The 26,917-nt window shown below is 41.2% G+C and overlaps 1 protein-coding gene across 4 annotated transcripts in view; it reads left to right on the top strand.

Moving 5' to 3' along the window:
* The first annotated feature begins 1,305 nt into the window (after nt 1-1,305).
* Nucleotides 1,306-26,917, top strand: part of USP15 (ubiquitin specific peptidase 15) — a 163,332-nt gene continuing 137,720 nt past the window's right edge. For 2 of the 4 annotated variants that reach the window (XM_088478112.1, XM_088478115.1), the window contains exons 1-3: nt 1,306-1,394; nt 12,737-12,864; nt 19,550-19,680. In XM_088478112.1, coding sequence (XP_088334238.1) covers nt 1,306-1,394; nt 12,737-12,864; nt 19,550-19,680 — 348 coding nt within the window. Of the gene's footprint in view, nt 1,395-12,736; nt 12,865-19,537; nt 19,681-26,917 lie in introns of all 4 variants that reach the window. The other 2 variants (XM_088478111.1, XM_088478114.1) reach the window with 1 other exon arrangement.

Here is a 26,917-nt window from a genome sequence, read left to right as displayed (position 1 = left end):
GGCTCCAGGGACAATGAAAAAAAAAACCCATTGGGTTCTACTCTGCCATTGATGGCAGAGAACCATTGGATCTCTGCCATCGATGGCAAAACCATCGACCATCGGTAGGTACGCATCGATGTTTGCTAACTATCGATGCCCATCCCTAAGAATCAGCATGATTAATGATTCTTATTGGTTGCTGCTGGACATCACTGCGATCTACCGGTCGACAGTCCACGATCAACGTTTTGGGCACCCCTGGTGTAAGGAGCAGTGTCAGTAAGATGCAGTGAGTGAGCAGTGTATGAGTAAGGTACAGGGTATGCAGTCGAGAAACCGTCTGCCTTAATACCGACAGCCGACTTCCCGGGTACTTTATCCCAGCGTGGGATAAATGACCGGCGTCTATATCTAGACGCCTGTCATTTACCCGACGCCGGGAGACCGGCACCCAGCATCCCGATCGAAGGGATGCCGGGCGCCGCGAGCCGAAGGGGGGGGGAGGGTTAGGTTTAGGGCACCCGGGGGGGGGATTTAGGGTTAGGGCTAGGGGAAGGGGGGGTTAGGGCTAGGCACCCCCGGGGTGGAGGTTAGGTTAGGCACCCCCCGGGGGACTTAGGTTTAGGTAGCGGGGAAGGGGAGGCACTTAGAGGGGGGATTAGGCATTCCTAAGGAGGGTAGGGTTATACTTACCTTAGGGACGATCGGGATTTCCAGCGCTGCCGGGCTCTGCTGATCTGTCGGGCTGCCGCTACCGGGAATTGGACTGCCGGCCATGCGGCAGCCGGGATTCCATACCGATTCCAGGTATAGGGACTCTAGTATGTAAGATGCAGTGTGTAAGGTGGAGGGAACAGTGTCATTAAGATGCAGTGAGTGAGCAGTGTATGAGTAAGGTATAGGGACTTTACTGTCGTATGTAAGGTGCAGTGTGTAAGGTGGAGAGAGCAGTCTCATTAAGATGCAGTGAGTGAGCAGTGTATGAGTACATTATAGGGACTCTGGTATGTAAGGTGGAGGGAGCAGTGTCAGTAAGATGTAGTGAGTGAGCAGTGTATGAGGTATAGGGACTAGTATGTAAGGCGCAGTGAGTGAACATTGTGCGAGTAAGATGCAGGGAGCAGTGTCAGTAAGCAATTTATGAGTAGACTGAGAGTGTGAGTAAGGTGCATGGAGTAGTATGGGTAAAGTGCAGTGTCAGCAGTCATAGGCACCGGCGGGGAAGCCCATACAGCCCACACTCACACACTGCCGCTCACTCACGCGGCTTCCCAGCAGTGACGTTACTCCCATCATGCACCGCGCAGCTGTCAGTGCAGGAAGATGGCGGAGGGCGGAGTGGTTGATCTGGAGACTCAGAGAACCGAAGTGTCGGCGCTGCTGAAGACCCCGCTTCGGAGAGGGGACACCTGGTGAGTGGGCGCTGTCGAGGGAGGACTCGGGCCGGGCAGGAGAGTGAGGAATGAAGGTGACGTGCTGCCGGGAGCAGTAGGTGTGCGAGTGGGAGACGGGTAGTTACAGGAGAGCATCTGTATCATTAGCCCGGCGGCGGCAGGGGACCCGCGGTCACCTGCTCATTGTCACTCATGTAGGACGGCTTGTGGCTTGTGTGGTCAGGAGCATCTGGTGTCACCCTAGGGTACTCCTCCGCCACTGCACTGTGTGACTGACCGGGGCCTGCTGCACTTGTCACCTGTGACTCTGCTGTCTACAGGGCAGCACTGTGCTTGTGTTATTGCTACAGTATGTTGTAGAGGATGGTAAACTGTATTTTCTTGCTTAGCTTAAATGTCAAGACAGTCCTGTCAAATATTATTTACAGTTGCTTATTCTAGACCAGTGGTTCTCAAACTCGGTCCTCAGGACCCCACACAGGAGACGTTTTCCAGGTCACCCAGCAGCTGAACAGGTGTAGTCATTACTCACTGACACATTTTAAAAGATCCACAGGTGGAGCTAATTATTTCACTTGTGATTCTTTGAGGAGACCGGGAAAATATGAACTGTTTGGGGTCCTGAGGACAGAGTTTGAGAACCCATGTTCAATCTAGACTTTGGCCTTCCAGCTGCTGTGGAACTACAGATCGCAGGATGCCGTGCCACAGTTTTAGCATACTGTTATATCAAAACGGTGTCAGGGCATGCTGGGATGTGTAGTTCCATAGCAGCTGGAGACCTTCATATTGCTATGACCATTTATCCCACATTATGAATTACTGTAATATAGTTGACACTGAAGGTTATCATCAATGTAGAGTTTTGTGCTTTTTAAAATACTGTTAATCTTGTTTGTCATACATTTTATAATTCAATAATTGTAACCTCACTTTATGTTTTTTTTGTACACTGCGTAGGTTATATGCATTACAATCACAAATGAGATTGTAGAGCAGTTATTCTTAGCATCATTTTGTTAAGACACCACACAAAGTTCAGTAGTAATTGTACTTGCATGTGCTATGATTTTCCTTTTTGTAAACCAAGTTGAACAAAACAACCTATTGCTATTTATTATTTAATACTAATTTATATAGCGCACACACATTCTGCAGTGCTTTACAGAGATTATCAGTCCCTGCCCCAGTGGAGTTTACAATCTGTATTCCCTACCACATATACACATACACACTAGGGTTACATTTTTGTTGGGAGCCAATTAACCTACCAGTATATTTTTGGAGTGTGGGAGGAAGAAGGAAATACCCGGAGGAAACGCATGCAAGCACATGGAGAATAGACATACTCCACACAGTTGGATACCATCAGATTATAACTCCTGTTGACCTCTAATCACATCAGCCTTTATTAGTTGACAAAAAAGACTATGCTCTTTCATCTCGCCTACCTTGTTATTGGTCCTGTCCAGCTTTACTCTCCATGTGTGACCAAATTGTGCAACCATGCTGAGCGAATGAACGGCAGTTACATTTGTATCACCTTCACATGTACAGTAGATACCTGATTATATGAAGGTTACGTGCTATAATTTTGGGGGGTTTAGTTCCACTTGAATGGACTTTCTGCTTAGGACATACATTACCCCAATGTTTCATAACTGGTACAGGTGAGCAGTAAAAAACCGAAACCTTGCCTTTTTTATCTAATGCTAGGTACACACTAGACGACTGCAAATGATGCAATGTCGTCAATGTTTTCCTTTGAACTGCCGGACAAACGATCTAGTGCATACACATTGTACAATCTAACAAAAGGCCAAACGATATATCTTTCATCGTTTGGTGGTTAGATCGTTAACTACATAATGTAAAGGTTAATGAGATTAACAGATCTTCCTGCATGTGGAGAAGATCTGTAGATGCGACTGACGACGCCACGAGAGCGCGCATAGTGTGTACACACTTGACTATTTGAATGATTTGTCGTTCCCATGCGTCAGAATTGGCTATATCGTTCTAAATAATGTCTAGTGTGTAGGGGCCTTAAGATTGTCTGCATATACTGTATATTTCTTTTATGTTCATTTATCAGTTAGAAAAGTAGAATAAAGTAAAGGTTGTGTCTGAAATAATCAGTTTAACATTATAGTTGGCGATGCTCTCGAGAAAACCCCACCATTCTATATTTCAGTGCCAGAAGAAGCTTTCATTGTTGATGTGCCTCTGTTTTGATCATACAGGCATTGGGGATACATTTATAAAGATAAGGGTTTGCCATAGTGAACAACTCCCTTTAAAATACATTCAACTTAATGTACATTTAGAATGTATCTGAGATTGTCAAACTATTTTCTCTCTGTAGTCTAACCTAATGTCTAATAAAGTAAATAAAACTTATGTGTTTGGCAGGTCTTTCATTGTTTATGTACTGTAACACAAGTTCTGAGTTTGGCTGTGTGGAATGAGTTAGGCACTGTCATGTTCATGGAGAAATGTGTTCTTATCAGTACTTCAGAAGAATAGTTACTATATATAAACTATGTCTAGTTTTGGAATTGTTGTTGTGTCTTTTAGAGATGTGCATGTAGTGTAAAATATAAATGGCTAATGCTATTATATATACAAGTTTTAGGAGCACAATTCAGTATACATTTTGTAAACTGAAGTGTAAAAATAAATATAATTGATCCTTCAAGTATAATTGAGAATGCATGTCTAATGTCTGGGAAAAATTCTATTCTTAATTGTTTTATTGTATTGTCTGTAGAGAGCTTTTGGCCACTGTCTGAAGTTCAGAATGATGACCACAATTATAGAAATATTAGCAGATTACAATCTGATACAAAATGACACTATATTAGTGTTCTGTTGTGAATCCTAATGCTGGGTATACACTACAATTATCTGTCCAATCTGGCTGGTTGGAATGAAAATCTGATAATGGGAGCAAATGGCAATCGATTTATATGGTTTTAAGCACTGGAAAACAGACAAAAACGATTGTTCAAATTGGTTAAATTTGTTTTATTTAACCAATTTGGCTGAATGTCCATTTTTGTCTGTTTTCCAGTGTTTGTGAACAAATGGTGGATTGTCATTTGCTCCCGTACATTGCCAGATTTTCATTCCAACCAGCCAGATTGGACAGATATCAGACAGATAATTGTACAGTGTATGCCAAGCATAACAAATCATATCTAATTATATTGAATACAGGGAAATTATAATGTATATTTTAAAAATGTTACTTTTGTTGTGATTATTTATAATGCTGAAATTAGAAAGTGTATATGTTTCATGCCAAAAGGAAAGGCAATTGTCTGCATGTAAACCGAACTCTGTACACATATTGCTAGTATGCACAGAAGTGTAATTTAATGTCTCTCCTCCATTCCAGTCCATTTTGTTTTTTTTCTCAACAGCTGAATGGAGGAAAGATGGGCACATAGGGGCATATTCAATTATTTCTGGTTTCCATGCATTAGTTATAGAAGGCAGATTCTGCTTGCAGCATATAAAGGAGCGAACATGATTTGCCTACCTTTAATAAGCAGATAAATGTGCAAATTGTAGCCGCTCCACAGAGATCCTTGATCTGAATGGAGGTACAATGGTGCAGTGCTCACTGCCGTCTTACCAAAATGGATAGTTAAGTGGGCAAGTGAAGTTGCAACAATCACTAATCAGAGATGCACAACTCAAATAATATTGGTGCAAATCACACTGATATGGTTATCTGCTCTTTATTCATATTGTAAAGCCAACATACTTTATCAGTTTTTATTTTCTGTCTCTAAAAAATAAATACTCATGACCATTTTGTTTTGCAAATTTCAGCTTTTCTCTATCTTATTTAGTAATAAATCTAAATTAGTATGATTTCCATGATGTGTGTGAATCATGGAAGGTAGGACAGATAGATGTTGCTAATGAAGTAAAGTGATGACCATAAACACTACTAAGCAGCAGTACCCTCGACATCTCACCTACAGTTTGGTGGGCTCCTGGTAGGAGAGGAGGAGACTCTGTGGGGAAGATGTATGAAAGGGTGATAGCTGTGAAATCTGTAACTGCTCACGTTATCTGCTGCATTTACCGATTCCCTGCATGTAATAATGTAGGGAAGTGATCAGTATGGCAGTGGCACAATATGCCCCTGTCATTGTCAGCGCCACTATACATAGTGGTGTTACAATGTATAAATGGTCAGTGGCACGGATCAATCTGACAACTGCAGCTATTGATTTCGACAGCTGCAGCTGTCGTTGCTCCCTATGTGTCAGCGTACTCTTGTAAAAGTTGGGCTGGCTCTTGTGTCTGGTGCCATAACTCCCCTGCTGTCAGCTGGGTGGTGTGGTAAAAATGCAAGATCCTGGTGTCTTGCTCCTCCTCTGATGTAGCAAAGGAGAGTCAAGACAAAATCTGGACACAGTATCCGATTCATTTAAGAGCAGAATTGTGCTCTAGTATATAGCATTATCCACTGCTACGAGTGCTTTCTAAGCAACCAAGCTACATATAATACAAAGGAATGTGAACATCTGCACACATAATAATGTTCGTGTTAACCCCGTATTTTTTATTCTCATAGATATTATTCCAATGGAAATCGGGGGTGCTGCCAATCAACAAAAAAGTATTAGGATAATCGCAGAAGAAGATAGAGAAAAGGTTTGGCTTCCTATATGGCGCACTTATTGAAACTAATAAAATTCAATTCTTTATTGGATATACATTAAAAATTCCATTCGGAATAGTTTCCAGCGAAATATAGAAAAAAAAATGAAAAGAAAGCGTAATTGTGAAACTATTAGTAATAAAGATGTGATAATAAAATCAAAAAGAAAAAACCCGCCATGTGAATTTATTTATTAGTAATATAATAGATGTTCATGTTCAGAGCATGGACATCTATTATATAACTAATAAGAAATAAATTCACATGGCGGGTTTTTTCTTTTTGATTTTATTATCACATCTTTATTACTAATAGTTTCACAATTACGCTTTCTTTTAATTTTGTGTCTATATTTCGCTGGAACCTATTCCGAATGGAATTTTTAATGTATAAAGAATTTAATTTTATTAGTTTCAATAAGTGCGCCATTTAGGAAGACAAATCTTTTCTTTCTCTTCTTCTGTGATTATCCTAAGCAACCAAGCTGCAATAACATCACTGGCCTTAAAAAGACAGCTGTAGGCAGGGGTGTGCAGAGGTGTAAATGCAGTGGGTACATTGAAATGGAGTGTGATGAACTGCGAAAAAAGATTTCGAGATTTAAAAAGGCAGATGAAAGATAAGCGAACTGTATCTGGCACAGGTGGTGGTCAATCTCTTAAAATTGAGTATAGTACATATGAGGAGGTACTCAGTGTGATCGCCAGTCAATAGTCCCTTTTGCTACAGAAAATTCATGAGGTCCAGTGATGTGGGTAGATCTCCCCCAACTAGACATCCAGTGATCAACGAGCACCCACATTTGAAGTGGGTAGTCTTCTCTTTCAAATGATAGTCCCTTAGTAGACATTGTCTGGTGAATACCTTGGTCAATGGAAAATATGTTTTCCATAGATAGGGAGGACACTGTATGGAGAATTTATTTGTGATAGAAGCCCCCTGCTGTGTGTCTATACGAATAGGCACCCAACGGAGCAATTCAATTATTGCTCTGTTCGGATGCCTAAATACTTGGGGGAGAGGGGAGGTAATGTGTCCAAAGTCTTTTTGTGGGTGCCCTGACGGCAGTTTGGGCGCCCTAAACACTTCTTTAGACTGGTTTACCTGCTGTGCACGGCGAAACATGGTGCTTGTGGCCGCTATAACTACTAATGGGTGCCCGAACAGAGAAACCATTGAGTTGCTCCGTTGGGTGCCTATTGGTATAGATGCCCAGCAAGGGGCGTCTATAACACTTGAATTCCCCCCTATACTGTATGCTATCTTACCCATACACATTGTACGCATTTAAATTGATATAGTGAAGGTTAGCAAAAAATAATAATCATCTTCATGTCCAGATTTTGTTATGAAATCCTACATTTATTATACTGCTTTTTGCTATATTGGATAAGTGAATTAATGCGTAGAGCAACTTTTTACCTTCAAATGCATCTTATTTGCTGACCTAGAATGAACACTACCTTACAGTCGCACCATGCCGTGTCTTTTTGTGCGACTGTTTACTTTTAAATGCATCTTATTTGCAAAGTGATGCACATAGGACGCACAGGCAGCTTCTGCTAATTAAAATGATATGCGGCATGTCTATATTATGTATGCCATTACGGGTGTTGTATCTGCATGCAAAATGTGTGCCACTACAGGTGTATAGGAATGCAAAATGCTTTGTTATGGTGGGTATCCGGTCTTTAGGTCTACAGTAAAAAGGTAGACAATGTTTAGGTAGACAGCCAATAGGTTGACAGGGCCATTAGGTCGACACATAAATGGTCGACATATATTTATTTGTATTTTTTTGGGTTAGGCACTTACCCTGACGGCTAGGGTTAGGCACCAGGAGGGACGGTTATGGTCGGGCACCTACCCCGGTGGTTAGGCACCAAAATAAGGGTGAGGGTAAGGGTGAAGATTAAGGCTAGAAAACAAAAAGTGCCGACCATTTGTCCCTGTCGACTTTCTGTCCGTGCCGACCTATTGCCTGTCTAACTTGTATTGTCTACCTTTTTATTGTAGACCTAATGAGCCACACCCGTTAGTGTCATGGCCGCTGAAACTGTAAAGTAGCATTTTGCATGCAGATGCACCCGCACTCACACACATAATACAGGTTGAGTCTCCCATATCCAAATATTCCGAAATACGGAATATTCCGAAATACGGAATATTTTCAGCATGACTGAAATAATGAAACCTTTGATTTTTGATGGTTTAATGTACATAAACTTTGTCTAAGGCACAAATTATTAAAAATATTGTATAAAATAACCTTCAGGCTGTGTGTATAAGGTGTATATGAAACATAAATGAATTTCATGTATGTACACAAACTTTTTTTGATGCTCAAAATTATAAAAAATATTGTCTAAAATGACCTGCAGGCTGTGTGTATAAGGTGTATATAACACATAAATGCATTCTGTGTGTATATTTGGGTCCCATTTCCAAGACATTTCATTATAGTATGCAATTATTCCAAAATACGGAATATTCCGATATCCAAAATACCCCTGGTCCCAAGCATTTTGGATATGGGAGACTCAACCTGTATAGGCATGCTGCATATGATTTTAATTAACAGAAGCTGTTTGTGCGTCCTATATGCATCAATTATTTTTTAAATAAGATGCATTTGAAGGTAAACCGTTGCACAAAAATACACTTTGTGTGACATGCCGTGACTGTAAGATAGCGTTTACTAGGTAGTGTGCCAGACCTAGAAAGGGCACTCTATCATGCCCAAATAGGGGGCGTGACCATGAGAAAAGGGGCATGTCTTTGAGACGCGCCCTCTTTTCATCACTCTTGGGGGCGCACCCGGCACTTACGGCTGCCCCCAAGCTCTCCTCTCTATGTGAATAGATGCAGTGCACATGCGCATGGCATCTATTCACTGGTGCTGATCTCTGCACCACTATTTTTCCCACCCGCGGGATACTGCAGCCCATGGTTGGGGACGGCACCCGCCAGGTTGTTTTAGCGGGGTGCCGCCAAAAGGGCAGGGTGCGGCACCCTGCTAAAACAGCTTAGCGTGTACGCTAATAAGGTTTGTTTAATGCACAAGGAAGTAAAATGTGTGGACACATCTGTGTTTGTTTGTTGTGTTTAAAAATAAAAAAAAGAAACATTTACTTTGTTTACTTAAAATTTCATAAACAATATAACCCACACTTTTTGGGTACACACTGGGTGATATTACTGAGCGACTGCACGATTACAACATCGTAATCGTGCAATCGCTCAGTAATCGTGCACTTTTATGTCGGAAACGACCAGCGATGCGCAGTCCGGCTGGTCGTTTCCGACATTGTCCATCGCCTGAACATGCAGCACAATCTGCCGATAACGACAGAATGTCATGCCCAGGAATGATGGACAGTGCTTGCACTGAATGACTCATCCGTGCAGACACTACAGGGGATCAGGAACGACTGTACGATTACGATGTCGTAATCGTACTGTCTTTCCTGATCGCCTAGTGTGTACGCACCTTTTAGTGCTTTTGATTACATTTTATTTGATGAATTATAGTGTTCACTCTAGGTCCAGTGCTGAACCCATAGAAAAAGCACTCCAGCGCATGTGGGCCAGAAAAGAGGTGTGGCCATGAGTAAATGAGGCGTGTCTTTAAGACGCGCCCATTTTAATCCCTTTTTATCACTCTTTGTGGCATGCCCAGCACTTGCGTACATATCGGGCTGCCAACAAGCTCTCCCTTCTCTGTGAGAAGGGCTTTTTTTCACTGGCGATTATCGATACACTGCAGTTTTCCCCACCTGCAGGACACTGCGGCCTATGGGTGGTGACTGCACCCGCAGGCTATTTTAGTGGGGTGCCGCGAAAATGGCCAGGGTGCATTCTGCCCTTTTAAAATTAGGCCTTGCTAAAACAGCCTAGTGGGAATGCTAAATTATAAGAAGCAAATAACTAATGTATATTATTGAAATGCAATGTCTTCTGAAAAATTCAAGGTATAATTTGTTTGGGTATTGCATAAAAAAAAAATAGTGATTATTGAAGTTTTTTTGTAACCCGTCCAAAAACTGTAAATTTATCAAATCGCTGCTTGATAAATTTGTCCCGAGGATTTTTAGCCCAGAAAATTTTAATTAAGCAGCAATCTGTATATTAACCCTATTGCATTTAGCTGGGAAATGCGGTTTCTCTGGCCACAATGATTTCAGCTGCAAAATTTTGCAAACTGCTGCTGGAAGTATTCTGAAATGTTTACATCCATATACACTTTGTTAGAGACTTTGTTATGATTTTGGATTTATATATGTTAATGCATTTTATATACTGACATAACCTCAGAAACTGATTTGTAATAAATTGGAAACCAATACACCAATAGAAATCCGTGGTGCTAGTAGTCCTTTGTAGTGTTACGGGTAGAATGCGGACAGGGCACAGACTCGCGGGTAAGGCATCCTCTGCGCGCGCCCTCGGAAAGGGGACATGTCTTTGTGACACACCTCCAATTCGTCACACTTGGGGGCGTGCCCAGTACTTACAGAGGTGCTGGGCTTTCGCAAAGCTCTCCCCACACGGTGAATATATGCTGTGTGCACTGCGTCTATTCACCCAGACGTGATCGGTCACTGCAACAGCCTTCCCTGTGCCTTCCCTACCCACGGGCCGCAGCGTCCCGCGGGTGGATGGCAAAGGGCAGGCTGTTTTAGTGGGGTGCCACTAAAAAACCAGGGCGCATTTTGCCCTTTAAAATCGGGCAAAGCCCCGCTAAAAGAGCCTAGCAGGAACACTACTTTGTAAATGCATTGATCCTCCACTCTCAGAGGGGCAGACCGACTTGTGATTTCTCACTGTGAACCAGGTGTAATAGTTCTAAAAAAACTAACAAAAAATAAAAGATGCCTCCTAGTGCAAACAATAAAAAAAAAAAAACATCAAAATGTTCAAGCTTATTTGAATCCAGTTTCCTCCCAGAGACATAACTTATCACCATACCCCAGATGAAGAAATTCTAATAGTCTAGGGCTCTCACTAAAAGAGAAGGTAACCTAGAAATCCAGAAATCATAGCACATTATGTGCAAAATACACAATTTATCAAATAAAGGTATCACACATACTGTACAATGAATAAAATTATAACATCTTAGAGTATCTGAATGATTCTTTCCATGAAGGTCTGATAGATGTACTCTCAAGACCCACTACTTCATCAACACTTTCTAGCTCTCAGTCTAACTTGCTACTACATGCTCTGTCCTCCCTGTCTTCCCCATCTGTATCACACCCATCTGTCTGCCCCTCCCCTTGAGAATGTAAGCTCTTGCGAGCAGGGCCCTCTACCCTCTTGTGCTTCTCCTTACTATATGTTCATCTACCGCTTACTCACCACTAGGACACCTAACACTTGGTGCCTATGCTTTACTGCTTATGTGGGTGTTATGGCCACCTATGTATCAATGTATATTATCCATGTCCTTGTCCTTCATTGTATTGTATTTTACTGTAAGTCACTTTTTGGATATGTACCTTGTAAGGCGCTGCGGAACACTTGTGGCGCCATATAAATAAACGATAATAATAATAATAATAATAATGTACACTAAATCTTGCATTATCTCCTTCATCATCTCTGGAAAAGAATCTACCGCAATGCGTTTTGTATCTAATGTAAATTAGGCATTAGTGTGACTTCATCAGGGGTACCTGTTCACTTATTGTTTGTTTTGTAATGAATGGGAACTAATGCAGGCCTAGACGCTATTGCTGCTGGTAACATGGTAGCAGCTGCGCTAGCACTATTATGGTAATGCAGCAGGAAACATCACGCCTCCTGCATACATTACTGATCCGAGCTGCGTCCATGGACACAGCATCAGCTAATCAGCGTAATCCTCGGCGGGCTGGGGACACTCTAGCTGACTGCCGAAGATACACAAGAGACCAGGAAATCTCAGTCAGCAGACAAAGATCCTGGCCTCTTTCCTCCCCCCAACGCCGGCATCATGCCTCCGTTTTGTGAAACTGAGGTCGTCTTCGCCCCCTCCCCAACCAGAAATGCCAGCAGACTGGACCTTGTTAATTTATTATTCCAAATTGTAATCTTTAGGAAGCCAATGTATTTTCCTGACACACTCCTAAACTGCCTGCTCGAGTGATTTACAGTGCTGTGTGAAATGTGCTGTCCATATAGATGCAAGTTATGTCAGCCCAGAGCCGCTACCCACGGATGTCAATTAGCAGGCAGCAGAATCGGCTGTGTGAGCATACAGTGTAGTTATTCGGTGTATAGCGACTTACCGGTGGCGGAGTGTTACAATGCCCAGCGTGTATCACGGAGGTGTCAGATGCTTTCTGATATACCAGCACCTTGTTAATACATGAGGGCAAGAGAAAAAAAAAGCTTTTTCTTTACATTGCACACTAGAATAAATGATTCGATAAATTTATTACATAACTTCTATTCATTTCATAGATGAAAAAATCATGCATATTAAAAAGCAGGAAGTGTATTAATATTTTAAAATACGAGGAGTGCCTCCCTAATCGTTTGCAGTTGTATATATATTTATTGGTGCTGTCTGTTATATATTTATTGCTTTTTTTCGAGATTCTGAAGCCCTTTTTCATGCGACTATTACTGCTACCAATGTTTTGTTTTGTGCTTATCTGTTTACCAATCATTTATTGCAAACTTTGTTTTTAAGGTACTTGATCGATAGTCGCTGGTTCAAGCAGTGGAAGAAATATGTGGGTTTTGACAGCTGGGACAAGTACCAGATGGGAGATCAGAATGTGTATCCAGGTCCTATTGATAATTCCGGACTCCTCAAAGGTCATTCTCTTATGTTTTTTATTTGTACAAAATAACTTGCACAATTCATGTTTTCCCCAGAATTTTTTTATGCCACGCGTCAATATGATGTACCTAGAGGGGGCAGATCTGTGCAGTGAGCCGAACTGTGAAGCGGACAGCGATGTGCTGATGTTTCTATATGAAACGTCAGTGCAGCAGGACTTGCGGCCGCATCTCCGTGTCGGACCGCCCATGAAATATGGCATGGAGAGAACAATGATAACAATTTATGTTCATGCAATTAGCCTCTGTTAGTATATGCCTGGGTAGGTGTTTATGCAAGAGAAGACTTTTAAGTTAAGGTCTCTCTTCCTCTGAGTTTAATAATTTTTCTTTTTTTTTTTTTTGTTTAAACAGAAAATTGACTATTGAATTGTGTTGTGGTTTGGCTAATACAAACCTGAATTTTTTTTAAATGATGGAAGTATCTAGTAGTAAACAAATCCACATGAAAAATGTGGAGAACCCCTTTAATTCTGTAGTGAATTGTTTTGAAATTTAAATTGGAAAAATCTGTATTTATTATTCTCTTTTCTTTAATTCTGTACCCCAGTAATATAGAACACATCAATACTATAATAAGATTACTTAATTTCCCATTATCAATATTATTTGGAGATATAGAAACTCGTAAAGGGTGGTAGCCTCGGGCTTTAATGCGTGATGCTATTCAACTCCAGCTCCATTTACAAGCGAGACCCTATTTAATGCCCGTTAAGTTAACGGGCGTTAACACATAGAATCCGTGAAAAGTTCACGGACCTATGCATTAACAGGGTCTCTTCACCCGTTAACATGCTACTTACTGGGGATTTCTTCTTGTGTCTAATCAGACCCAAAAACAAATCCCTGTTAAGTGCAGCTTGCGAGTTGCCTTTGGGGCCAATTGAAGAGCCCCGGGGGATTCATTAGCAAGTGGTAAATTAATGTAGCTAATTGAATTCCCCCCCCCCCCTCCTAAATTTGCCCCCTATTATCATTTTGGGCAGACCCACCAAATATTTTACATTTTTAAATATATATATATATATAACAAAAGATGATTGACTTCATTCAAATTTGTTTTATCAATTTGTTTTCAACTTTTAAAGCATATAATTATTTTTTTTAATCTTGGATTTGACAGTACTTTACCTTTAAAACTATATAGTAACTGTTCTGCGTACTTGGCTTCCATTGACCTAGGGGTTTTTGCATTAATTATTGGTTGAATGTACTGCCCATCTGCAGATCTTACAGTTTTGGTGCTTATTAGAGCATGGTCTGTATATTGTACATGGTCCTGATTTTTCCATAAATATTCTGTAGTTATATCTTCTCTTGAGTTTTCTGTTACTCAGTTGTACATTCAGAAATCGTTGTGTTAGTGTAAATCAAGACAGGACTTCCATTTGATTATATCTTCATATAATATTGCAAGTAATTCTGGGTCAGTGGTTGTGTGACATAGAGCAAGTCCATTTGTAGACAATACTACTCTCTTCATAGACATTATTCTCAATTACTTTTAGACAATTCTGCATAGTGGTTGGAAGATTAATAATGCTGGACATACACTGCTAGATAAAATGCCTGTCAGACATTTTATCTGGCAGCCTGTCTCAGTGTATTGGCCCTGATATCTGCGCTCCACCCCCCGGGGAGAAGACATATTTTTTCGTTCCTTCCCTGGGAAGGAACAAGGGAAGTGTCTGTTTGTTGGCCGTGGCTGGGCTTACACTGCCTGATGCGGCTGACATTAAACCCTCGGTCACCCGCACACATACTACAATTATCGGGGCGATCCGCGGATATCGGGCTTATCGCCCCGATAATTGTATAGTGTATACCCAGCATAAGTATTTTAAGCACATTCATTTTAGGGCCGTATTCAATTAGAAGCGAAAAGTCAGTTTCGGCGATACTTTTTCGACGATTATGACATTTTCGCCGGTTTCAACAGTATTCAATTCCAAATACTTTTCGCCTAGGCGGAAAGTCAATGCAATGGACCCAGCAAAAAGTTTTGCCTATGAATAGCAGGCTGAAAAAAGTGCAGAATTGGTGTTTTGGGGGTGCAAACATGGGAAAAAACCCCAGCACCCTTTGGACAGCCCCCAAAGGTAAACTGTGTACAAAAAAAAAAATTAAGAACACCCCAAAAAAGTACTTTCATTTGGGGGGCAAAAAAACAAAAGGTGGGGTACAAAGTTAAAAACTAGCGAAATAGACTCCAGGGGGGTCCCCAAGTATGCCCCAGGTGTTTTTATGATTGCAGGTGGTTGCTGCTGGTAGATTTTTCACGTTTTTTAAAACGTCACATTAGCAACTTCAAAATATGCTACTACCCATTTCCATGTACCCTAAATTTATGGGACTAGTTATTTTCTCTTAAAAAAACTCCAAAATGCTATTCTTCACCACTTAAAAAAAAAATGCTATTGAGACCATTTAAAATGGCCAAATACCTTCAGAAGGGCTATTTGGGGGTATCCAGAGTGATCCCCCATGTCAGTGCAACTTTTGGGGGATGGGGGTGATTTCCCCAATACTGACAGAAGTTTTCACCGATTTTAAGTTTCTTCGGGTCCCGTTTTCGGTGGTTTTGGAATTGAATACGGGATAAGCGAGGACGAGCGAGATACTTTTTCGCACCCAAAACCAGTGATGACGGCAAAGAGTCCGGCAACGGACTTTTCGCTTCTAATTGAAAACGGGCCTTAGTGTTCCTACTATATCATCATGCACAAAAAGAAAACAAACAGAACACATTTCAACTCAATTCATTAATATGTTTAATCTTATTTTATAGTGTTCACTCTAGGATTTTTTTGGACAGGGTTATTATCAGTAAAGAGGGCACATTTTAACTATGGATATTAACATTTTGAATGCTTCACTAAAGCTGATAGTTATCGTATACGCCAATATGTAATCGTCAATGTTACATTATATGTACTGTAATATAATGCCCTCAATTGATATTATGTTACATAGTAGTGTCCCAAATTCACATATTTAGCAATGCTGAGTTTAATACATGACATAGACTGGTTGGTTACGAGATACCAGGGCCAGGGATCCCGGCGGTCAGAATCCCGATGCCAGCATCCTGACCAGGTTACCACCCCGATGACTGTAGGTAGACTAACCTAACCACTAACCCTACCCCTAACCATCCCTCCTCGGTGCCTAAATCTAATCCTCCCCTTAGTGCCTAATCCTCCTCCTAACCCTGGTACTGACCTTTTGGGATCCCGGTGGTCAGGATGCCAGCACCAGTATTCCGATAAGGGTCAGGATTCTGGCGTTGGTATTGTAAACGCCGAAATCCCCGCTGTCTGAATCCTGCATATATCCCGACATGGCAGCTCCTGTATGACTTAAGCATTTTTAACCTGTCCAGGGCTCAGGGCAAATAAAAGCAGATGTACTGGACACTATCAGTTGTATAATACTGGTCCCCAGGGCTAGATGTAATAGAGTTCTATAACTCACGGATGCCACATTGGAAACAGGCACTTAAATTAACCACACTTCCCACTGGTCAGAGCCAGTGGCCCCATGATCACAGGCAAAAACTCCAATTCGAGCCAGTGGTCAATAAATTACACACAAGACACAACTTCAGATAAGTGCCATGGATTAATATATTATGTTATTAGTGTCCCAAATTCACATATTTAGCAATGCTGAGTTTAATACATGACATAGACTTGTTGGGTACGAGATGCCAGCATTCTGACCAGGTTATACAAGACAGCAATTATACAAGGCACAAATAATTTAGACTCCCAGACTAAAGACAGGACAATCCGTGCCAGTGTCCCTCAGGCTTTAAATAGGCGCCCCTTCACAGTTGACAGCCAAATACGCCAGTGTCACTGTCACCAGCAATTTGAGCTCCTCTTCGGACACCCCGGCTTAGCGGTACCTCTGCTGCACATTCATAGTGGGTGGTCTCTGTTACCTTGGCTGCCCTGTCTGAACCTTTTGGGCGTGCTGGGACCCTTGAAGGGACCTCCTAACAGCCATCTCGGGAGGGTAGGAGGAAGGGTGCTCATGACAACGGGCACCCTGGGTACGAGGCTACCAACACACTCTTGAGCAGTGACACCACGCACATAGAGCACGGCAGAAGGTCATGATTGAGCGGGCCAGAGACCTGTTTCAATGCCAGCATTGAGTGAAAGCCCCAGGGTCCTCCCCCCTCGTCTGATTGGTGTTTGCAACTCCTGGGAGCTGGGTTATGGCAGGGGTCCCAAGTTTTTCTCCGCCCATCATCTGATGTTCCGAGGTGGTTCCCAATGTGAGAAGGCATTTAAAAATTAGGTGAGATGCATCTCAACAATTACAAAATGGGCAGGGGAGAATTCAATTAGCCGCGATAATGCTGTCATTTTTCGCAAACTAAGTTTTCGCACCCTTCGCATGCGATTTCCCCTTATCTTGTCTATGCTCGCACCTGTTTTTTGCGCAATTCAATCCCGAAAGTCGTGAGGCATCATTTGCGTGAACATTTAGCAGCGATAAGTATAGGTAAAAATGGAGAAATCTGCCTGTACCCCCAAAAAAGGCAAAGTGATATAGGATAAAAATACAGAAGTGTAATAATGCCCATAATAAAAGTATTTGGGGTTCTTCAATTGTGTCAAATGGCTGTTATATGCATTTTTCTAAAAGAGCCAAATACTGATAGAAAACAAGTGTTTTTTTGGCAAAATAAAGGTTCTTATTAAATTGGGGGTGAATAAAAATGTCTACAAGTATGTATTTGTGTAATTTAAAAATACTTAAAAAAAAAAAAAAACCCTTCAGAATATGCCTCTAACACCCACCTTCAATCTTAAAAACATCTGCCATTCATACAGCACCCCATATACCTGTCCCACATCAATTAACCCATTTTCCTGCACTTTGCACTTTTTCATCCCAAAAATGGTGACATTGGCCAAATTAAACTCACTTATTTTTGCCTAATTACTCATTAAGGAGGGTTTCCTAGTGTTTCTGAACTGAGTTCCGACATTTTTAGCTAAAAATAGGGGTTTTGCACAACTTTTCACCTACTCAGGAGGTGGTAAAAACTTTTCGCAGCAAATGATATGGGGAATTCGCACCCAAAAAGTTGCAGCTAATAGGACTGTGAGATAAGTACAAATTCACATAATAAGCCGTATTACACGGAAAAGCGCTTTTTGAATTCCTCCCTAATTATATTCACCTTCAGCTAGATATTGCACCCCTCTGAAATAATGTTATTAAAACTGACATTTTTGTGTAACCATTTATCTTTAATTTTACTTAGAATTTTCTTTACTGTTAAATGTACATAATAAACTGATTTTTCTTTTGTTTGGACTACCTGACTTATCATATACGGTAGACTACAGTTTCATCCCTCAAACCCCTTATGGCAGGATGGTGTTATCTTTTTTTCCTGCATTTCTGTTAGATAATTGTAGCATGCTGTCCTGCATTTAGCAGAAAGAAAAAGTATTACTCCATTTAATAGTTTTTTTTGTTCTTAATATAGTTTAATAATGAGTACCCTAATTACTATTTCATGTATCAAAATATTATGGTGTGTAGTCTGTTTTGGGTTTATTTTTTGCTCACCGAATCTAGCTGCATGTTAATAAGTGCAGTTCTGTCCCTGATTACTTATCACTTATTGCAGTAGCAAAATTGGCATTGACTCCGGGGAGCCTGTTCTGAGCCTTCCACTTGATGTATTCGGGCAAAAACTTCACAGAGTGGTAACATTGGATCCCAGAAGACATACTAGGGGGTTGAGGTCCCAGTCAGACCTCCCGTTTGTGTACGCTGGGCAGAACTTTGACCTGCGGAGCCTGTTCTGGGCCTTCCACTGGATGGATTTGGATGACCTCACATAATAAAATTTAATAACTTGAAGATTTAAACCCGGGCAACACCGGTACTTCAGCTAGCAGCCATTAAAATAATACCGAACATCCTTTTTCATCAAAATGTTCCTCTGTGACCATCAGATTTGGGATTTGTCAATTAAATCCTAAAATGATTGACATGCTGCAACTATTTGGGGGTGGGAAAGGGTGGTGACCCTGTTTTCTGGGCAATCCAAGGCCAATGGCTGCGTCACTAGCCCGGGCAGCGCAAAATATACGGCCATCCTGCGTAACATGAGGGACATAGCAGCGGATCACAAAAGCCGTCTATTTACACAAGAAGCCTCCTGCGGCATTAGCATAATATAGCATTGTTGTTGTGTACAAAGACACAGCGGCAATGCGATTAGCGTACAACCCTGAATCAGACCCATAGTGCATGATGTTTTGTTATACGATGTTTTGTTATTCAGTTTGCCAAGCAGAGGAATCATAAAAATGTTAAACTGTCTTTCCACTAAACTTTGTCAAATAGATGTATTCAAATATTGTGAAAGTAGTGATGCTAGCATCAATATAAAAAGTAAAAGAATATTAATTCCAATAAGCCTCCTCGCTCATCTAGGGTGCTTACCCATGTGTGTGGTGATGGGTTTGTTTCTGTGGTCATCAGTTGTACCTTTGTTGATCTACTGGCCCAGTTCTGGTGTTTTAATCATCTATAGTGAAATATGACAAACTGTGTGTGACTTAAATTGTGTTTTTTATTATTGGTGAGATTTCTCATTTTTAAATACTGACAGTCTATTTCGCAGATACTGACACACAGTCTCTCAAGGAGCATCTTATTGATGAACTTGATTACATTCTGTTGCCTACCGAAGGCTGGAACAAACTTGTTAGCTGGTACACGGTGATGGAGAATCAGGAACCTATATCTCGCAAGGTACCGTATGTTTTTGGAACATTACTTCAGAAAAGTTCTATATTCTCTGAAGGTATTCATGCTTTCCTATTATGGCCTTTAGTCATTTATATTTTGTTTTGGGTCCAGACATACATTACGTTCATAAAAATGTAATACAGTTATTTGCTGTAATGCCTAATGTGTTTCAAAATGCTTTCTCTAATAGTGATGGGGATTCTGATGCAATAGGGACAGTTCGGATATAACTGTAACCACGGAAACATCAAACACCGTGATCAAAGTCCAAAATGTACAATAAGGCTTTATTATAATTGGCAGGCAGTGTTAATTGGGAGAAATGTATGGGATATTGCTCTTCCCTCTATAAATTATATTGTTACTAGGCACTGCATTTCTCATTGTGCACAGTGGGGATTACCACCATAGACCTATCTGTTCGGAGTTTGTTTGGTTCCCCCCGTGTTTTCTGTTTCCAATCCAAAATATCCACTCCAAATATATACTGGTGGGTTAATTTGCTTGTGAGAAAAAAATAAATAACTCTAGTGTGTGATATATACAGTATACACCAATGTGAAAAGATTTGTTGATACAGGTTGAGTCTTTCATATCCAAATATTCCAAAATTCTAAATTAAATTGAAAATATTGTATAAAATCACCTTCAGGCTGTGGGTATAAAGTGTATATAAAACATAAATGTATTCTGTGTTTTGATTTGGGTCCCATTCCCAAGATCTTTCATTATGGTATGCATATATTCCAAAATACGGAAAATTCCGATTTCCAAAATACCCCTAGTCCCAAGCATTTTACCTTTACAGCTCATTAAAATACTGCTTCATTCCTCCTGAAAAGTTATGATATTAAAAGCTAATGTCTCATGGATACCTGCATGCCTTTGTTATCTAATAGAATAAAGCAAAGCAACTGTGAAAAGAGAGAAATGATTGCTTATTCTCCAAGATATTCTAGATGGCCTGGACAGATTTGTTGGTACCCATTTGACATATCACTATAATCCAATTATTTATCTTTTCTAATAAACAGTTTTCTTGAATAAGCATCACACGTCTTTGTTATTCCAATCAGTCATTCAGCCTGTTTAAATGGAGAAAAATAGTTACTCTGCTGTTTCATATCATCATGTGCACCACACTGAACATGGACCAGAGAAAGCAAAGGAAAGAGTTGTCTGAGGAGATCGGAAAGAAAATTATAGACAAGCATGTTAAAAGTAAAGGCTATAAGACCATCTCCAGGCAACTTGATATTCCTGTGACTACAGTTGTAATTAAGATGTTTAAAGTCCATGGTACTGTAGTTAACCTCCCTGGACATGGCCGCAAGAGGAAAATCGACCCCAGATTAAACAAGAGAATAGTGAGAATATGTAGAAAAAGAGGCAAAGAAAACTTACAAAGACATACAAGCTGAACTTAAGTGAATGTACATCCGTTTCTGATAGCACCAACCAATGCTTTTTGAGCGACAGTGGGTTCCGTGGAAAAGGACCAAAGAGGACTCCACTTTTGAAAAAACATAGCAAATTCCAATCTAGCTTATTTTTTAAAATGTATATTGAGAAGCCACAATGCTTCTGGGAGAATGTCCTTTGGACATATGAGACAAAACTGAAACTTTTTGGCAAGTCACATCAGCTTTATTTTCAAAGACGAAAACCTGAAGCTTTCAAAGAAAAGAACACCATGCCTGCTGTGTAACATTGAGGAGGCTAGATTGTTTTGGGGCTTCTTTGCTGCATCTGGCCTGTGTGCCTTGAATATGTGCTCATATTCCCAAGACTATCAAGGCATTCTGGAGTGAAACATAATGCAGAGTGTCAGAAAGCTCAGGCTCAGTCATGAGTCTTCCAACAGGATATCAACCCAAAACACACCGCTAAAAGGACCCATGAATTCAGAAGAACAAAATATTGGACTATTCTGAAGTAGCCATCTATGAGTCCTGATTAGAATCCTATTAATTATCTATGGAAAGATTTGAAACGTACTGTGTGGAGAAGGTACCTATCAAACATGAGACAGCTGGAGCAGTTTGCTCAGGAAGAGTGGACCAAACTGCTTTTACACATGTGCAGAAGTCTCATTGGGGACAATTTAATTAAGAGCGAGGTGAATAGCGCTGGGAAGTTTGGTCCCGGAGCTATTCAATTCACCTTGCAGTTTAGCCTGAATAGTCTAAATTAAGTTGGAGAATGACGGTTCTCTCGACTAAAGCAGGGTGTTTTGTCAGGCGAACCGGTATTCTCCGGCTAAAGTGCCGGCCGCAAGGCTATTAGCACCATGCTAAGCTGAAAAAACAGCCTTGCAGCCGGCACCCTGAAGTTGCGAGGAGAAATACTTTAGTCGCCCTAACATCGCACTGAATTGTATCGGCCCCATTGAGAGCTACAGAACTCAATTGATTGCAGTGATTACCTCTAAAGATTGTGCAATAAAATATTAGGTTAAGGGTCCCATCATTTTTGGCCATGCCATTTTCATTTGTTTTTTTTATTTCAAATATTCTGTTGAATCAAAACTGAAATGCAAAGTCTGATTTCTATTACATATGGAATATACAATGGGCGGAATTAAATTGTTTCAACCCCCTTACACGCCCGACTGAGCTATTCAATTGTTGCTCCTGCTGGGTGCGATCAGCTGCCTACGCCGGGGGGGGTGTGAGCTGAAATGCATGAGAAGTTACCCGTTTGGGTGCCCAAACGGCATTTTTCGCGATCGCGCCCAGCACTTTGGCCAGGTGTAGCTGTTTTACACTGCTAAACCCGACCTCTTTGGGCGTGATCGGCATCAATTGAATAGTGCCCCACGTCCTACCGTCACTTTAGGTGCTAAAACAATTGAATACTGCCTTCTGATGGATGGCAGTTACTTTTGTCACTTTCAATTTATTTACGAGAAAAATATGGGTGCTTCTTTTATTGTAGAACGTATATGTGTGTTTATCTATATATCTATCACATTCTAAGGTGAAATAATTTCACACATCATAATATACCTACAGGACCAGGAAAAATATATAATGATAATACATTTTTAATAATATATTTATTGTAGTAATCCACTTAATGTAGTAAAACACATATACATAAAAAGAAAATATAAACATAAATAAAAGCCTCACAAGATCTCATGTACCCAGCTGTAGACAGTGAACATAAAAAGGTCAGTGTCACTTTTCTCTAGTCCTACTGTATAACTAAATTCTTCCGATAGTGAGACATAAAAGATTCAGTCACAATTAAATAAAATTAGGACCTTCATTTACTCCTTTCCAAAGGTAGAGACACCAGACTGTGGTCCTGATTCAGAGACGGACGCTCTGAAAGAGCGCTCGCTCTGAATTAGGGCTTTTTTTTTTTTTTTTGGAGCGGCCTCCCGGCCGCTCGCATAGCTGTGCGTGAACACCCCCACAGTTATTGCGAGCGGCCAGGATGATGGTGGCGATGGTCAAGACCATCTTGCCCATCGGCTTGCGACGAGACCCTTGTGGTAGGGTCTGGTGGCCGCAAGCCCCAGAGAGCTTCTGGCTCTAATAGAGCCGGAAGCTCTCCCACTGACATCACTGGTGATGTCAGTGGGGCCGCCCACAAACGGCAGGCGTTTGCATGGGAACGCCTCCGTTTGTGAAGCCACGCCACGCCTACAAAATGGGGCGAGCTGTCGATCAACATCGACAGCTGCCCCTTTTGTAGTGAGCCACAGAGCGAGTGCTTCTTGCGCTCGCTCTGGGGCACGCGCAGTGCATGCGCACTGGGCCACCATCGACCCGCTTGTGAGCAGGTCTGAATCAGGCCCTTGTGTCCGTTATGTGCTCACCTACCAGAACATATGGATAAAGTTATGTGATCAGCATTATATTGGTTAAAAGCATACTGGTAGCCTTTTTATTATGGATTGATGCAGTATGCAGTAGACAGGCAAATATTACCCAGCTGTCCGCTTCCTCAATCAGGTGGGCGGGATTCTAGTCCGGATAGGTCCCAAAGCCTCTGGCTCCTTCACCTTAGAATGTGTTTTGTGGTAATTCAGATTTACCTTACTTCCTTGCGTGTTAACCAGCCCTTCTAGTTGCGTAATGCAGTGGCGTGATTCGGAAGCAATGAGCATATTTTGGTGCAATTTTTTACCTTCAGATGCAAAATGCTGCATTAGTGACACAGCCGCTAACACTGTAAAGTAGCATTTCGCATGCAGATACATCCGCAGTCATGCACAGAATATAGGCATGCAATATATCCTAAGCTGCTTGTGAGTCCTATTCTTATTGCTTTGCAAATAAGACGCATTTGAAGGTAAAAGTTGTGCTAAAAGACGCGCATCGCTACCAGTTGCATGACGCTCACATGTTATGTTTAACGCGACTTGTAGTGCCTGGAGGTAAGCTGTATGTGGACACATCTGTAATTAACTTTCAGAGATTGTGTAAGATTTATTGTTGCGCTTGGTTCTTTCTTTGTTTATTTCTAATTATCTATACCTGTTATAAGCATGTGTGTGTATATATATCCGAGCCTGCACATCCCAAATAAATAAAAAAATATATATAATGATCTCTATCAGATGTACCTGGTTTCACCCGGGTAGACCTTAGATATTTACTGTTTCCATTTCCTTCTCACCACTCCAATAACACATTAATCCTTCACTTCTATAGTAATGCATCACTGCTCTAGTAAGACATTACCTTCCCTCACCTGTGTACGATAACACTTGACTTCCTCACCTCTGTAGTAATGCATTTCCCTCCCTTGCCCGTGTTGTAATATATTCGACATTTCCCTCCCACACCTGTATAGAAATACAATCCTTCCCTCACACGTGTAGTAACACATTACCCTCACTCACACCTGTAGTAACTGATTCCCCTCCCTCACCTCTTTAGTAACACATTACCCCCACTCGCCCCTGTAGTAACACATTCCCCTCCCTCAACTTGTTGTAACACATTCCTTTCCTTCACCCCATAGTAACACATTTGACATTCCCCTCCCTCACCTGTGTAGCAACACATTTTTCTCCCTCAACACATTCCCTTCCCTCACTATTAAAATAGTGGAGCCACAACAACTACTATTGATACTTGGCAGCACATGGGATGGCCGTTGGTGTTTAAATGTGAACTGTGCTGCAGCCACAATGAGTCCGTCAGGCAGGACATTGCACGGTGAGGCAACATTTTAGAACTTTTCACCCTCTTACGAGTCAATTTTTGAAAAATCTCTTCTTAGTGGGTACCTACTTCATGGAATATACTTCCCGATTTTCTTGTTTCTGGGTCCAGAGGTTTTAGCTGGACGATGTCAGTTAGTCAGGACATTTGATTTTAGATAGAGAGATATTTACATAGTCATACATACATACAGTAGATATCCAAAACTGCACTGAAGGTGTCCTGTGGGATCTAGCACCAAGATGTTGCCAGCAGATACTTTGAGTCCTGTAAGTTGCGAGGTGGGGCCTCCATTGCTTGGACTTGTTTTTTGGCATATCGCACAGATGCCCAATTGGATGAAATCTTGGGGATTTGGTGGCAAAAAACTTCCTCAAACCCTTCCTGAACAATTCTTTCAGTGTGGTAGGGTGCATTATCCTGCTGAAAGAGGCCTCTGCCATTAGGGAATACCGTTGCTGTGAAGGGGCATACTTGATCTGCAACAGCGTTAAGATAGGTGGCAGGTGTCACACTAACATCCACATGAATTCCAAGACCCAAGGTTTCCCAGCAAAAATTGCTAGAACTTCACACTGCCTCCACCAGTTTGCCATCATCTTGATGTCATCTCTTCTCCAGGTAAACGATGTACGCGCAGCTAGCTGTCCACATCATGTAAAAGAAAATGTGATTCATGAGAGCAGGCCACCTTGGTCCAGTTCTGACACTCACAAGTCCGTGGAAAGTGGACAGGGGTCATCATAGGCACTGACCGTCTGCAGCTACGCAGACTCATACGCAGCAAGCTGTGATGCACTGTGTTCTGAGACCTTTCTATCATAGCCAGCATTAACTTTTTGGCAATTTGTGCTACTGTAGCGCTTCTGTGGAAAATGACCAGAAGGACTAGCCTTCACTGCCCATGTGCATCAATGAGCCTTGGACTAGCCTTCACTGCCCATGTGCATCAATGAGCAATGAGCCTTGTCGCCAGTTCACTGGTTATCCTTCCTTGGACCACTTTTAGTAGGTACTAACACTGTACAAGATTTGCCATTTTGGAGATGCTCTGACCCAGTCGTCTACCCATCACCATGTGGCCCTTGTCATAGTCGCTCAGATCCTTACACTTGCCCATTTTTTCTGCTTCCTACACATCAACTTCAAAAACTGAGTGTTCACTTGTTGCATAATATATCCCACCCTTTGTCAGGTGCCATTGTGAAAAGATAACCAATGTTTTTCACCACACCTGTCTGTGGTTTTTAATGTTATGGCTGATGGGTGTTAATACCTATACATATCTCTATCTCTTCTTTTATTAAATGTGCTAAAAATCCAAGGTGACTTCTAATATCAATAAACACTCTTTGTATTTTACCATTATATTTCGCAAAATAATTGGTAGTATTGGAAGTATTCTCTTCACTAAGGACTGAAAGAGATACTTTTTTATTTTAAACAATATTAATATATGTTTTATTCCTCAATCTGTAATATCACCACATTATAATAAACAATGCTTACCAGAGATTATTTAATAACTTTCAACATACCTTGACCCATTGGATTTTAAACTATACACACAGTACAAGTATCTTTCAGATAATCTGAAGATTTTATGAGCTGATAGAGGATTGTATAATGTGAATGCATGTACAATCTAACTTTTTGTCAGATAAATCTGTCTGATTGCATCTTCTAGGTTTCTCATAAGGTGTGTACGTGCTGACGACCGAACTGCAGACAGATTTTATTGTGCCACTATACAGATAATGTGTGCAGTGTGTATAGGGACACAATCTTTCCTTCCGATTACTAAAACAGAGAAATAGGAGGATTGGGAGAATCAATTGTATAGTTTGTGCGTGTGAATATAGGAAGTATTCCTTGCAAGGACAAACTCAGGAGTGCATCTTCAAACGTGAATACACACTGTAAATGTACGTGTACTCACTTTCACAGTCTAAATTCCTTCACACATTTAAGTTAAGTCTGGTGCACACTAGGCGATGTCTAGTGTGTACCAGCCTTAGTTAGCGACGGGACCCGACTGGGTGCCGGCAAGTGCGTAC

Source organism: Taudactylus pleione, unplaced genomic scaffold (genome assembly GCF_031769625.1).
Source record: "Taudactylus pleione unplaced genomic scaffold, aTauple2 ptg000207l, whole genome shotgun sequence".
In the NCBI taxonomy this organism is placed as follows: domain Eukaryota; kingdom Metazoa; phylum Chordata; class Amphibia; order Anura; family Myobatrachidae; genus Taudactylus; species Taudactylus pleione.
Note: the sequence above shows the minus strand (reverse complement) of the source record. Positions and strands in the feature narration are given on the sequence as shown.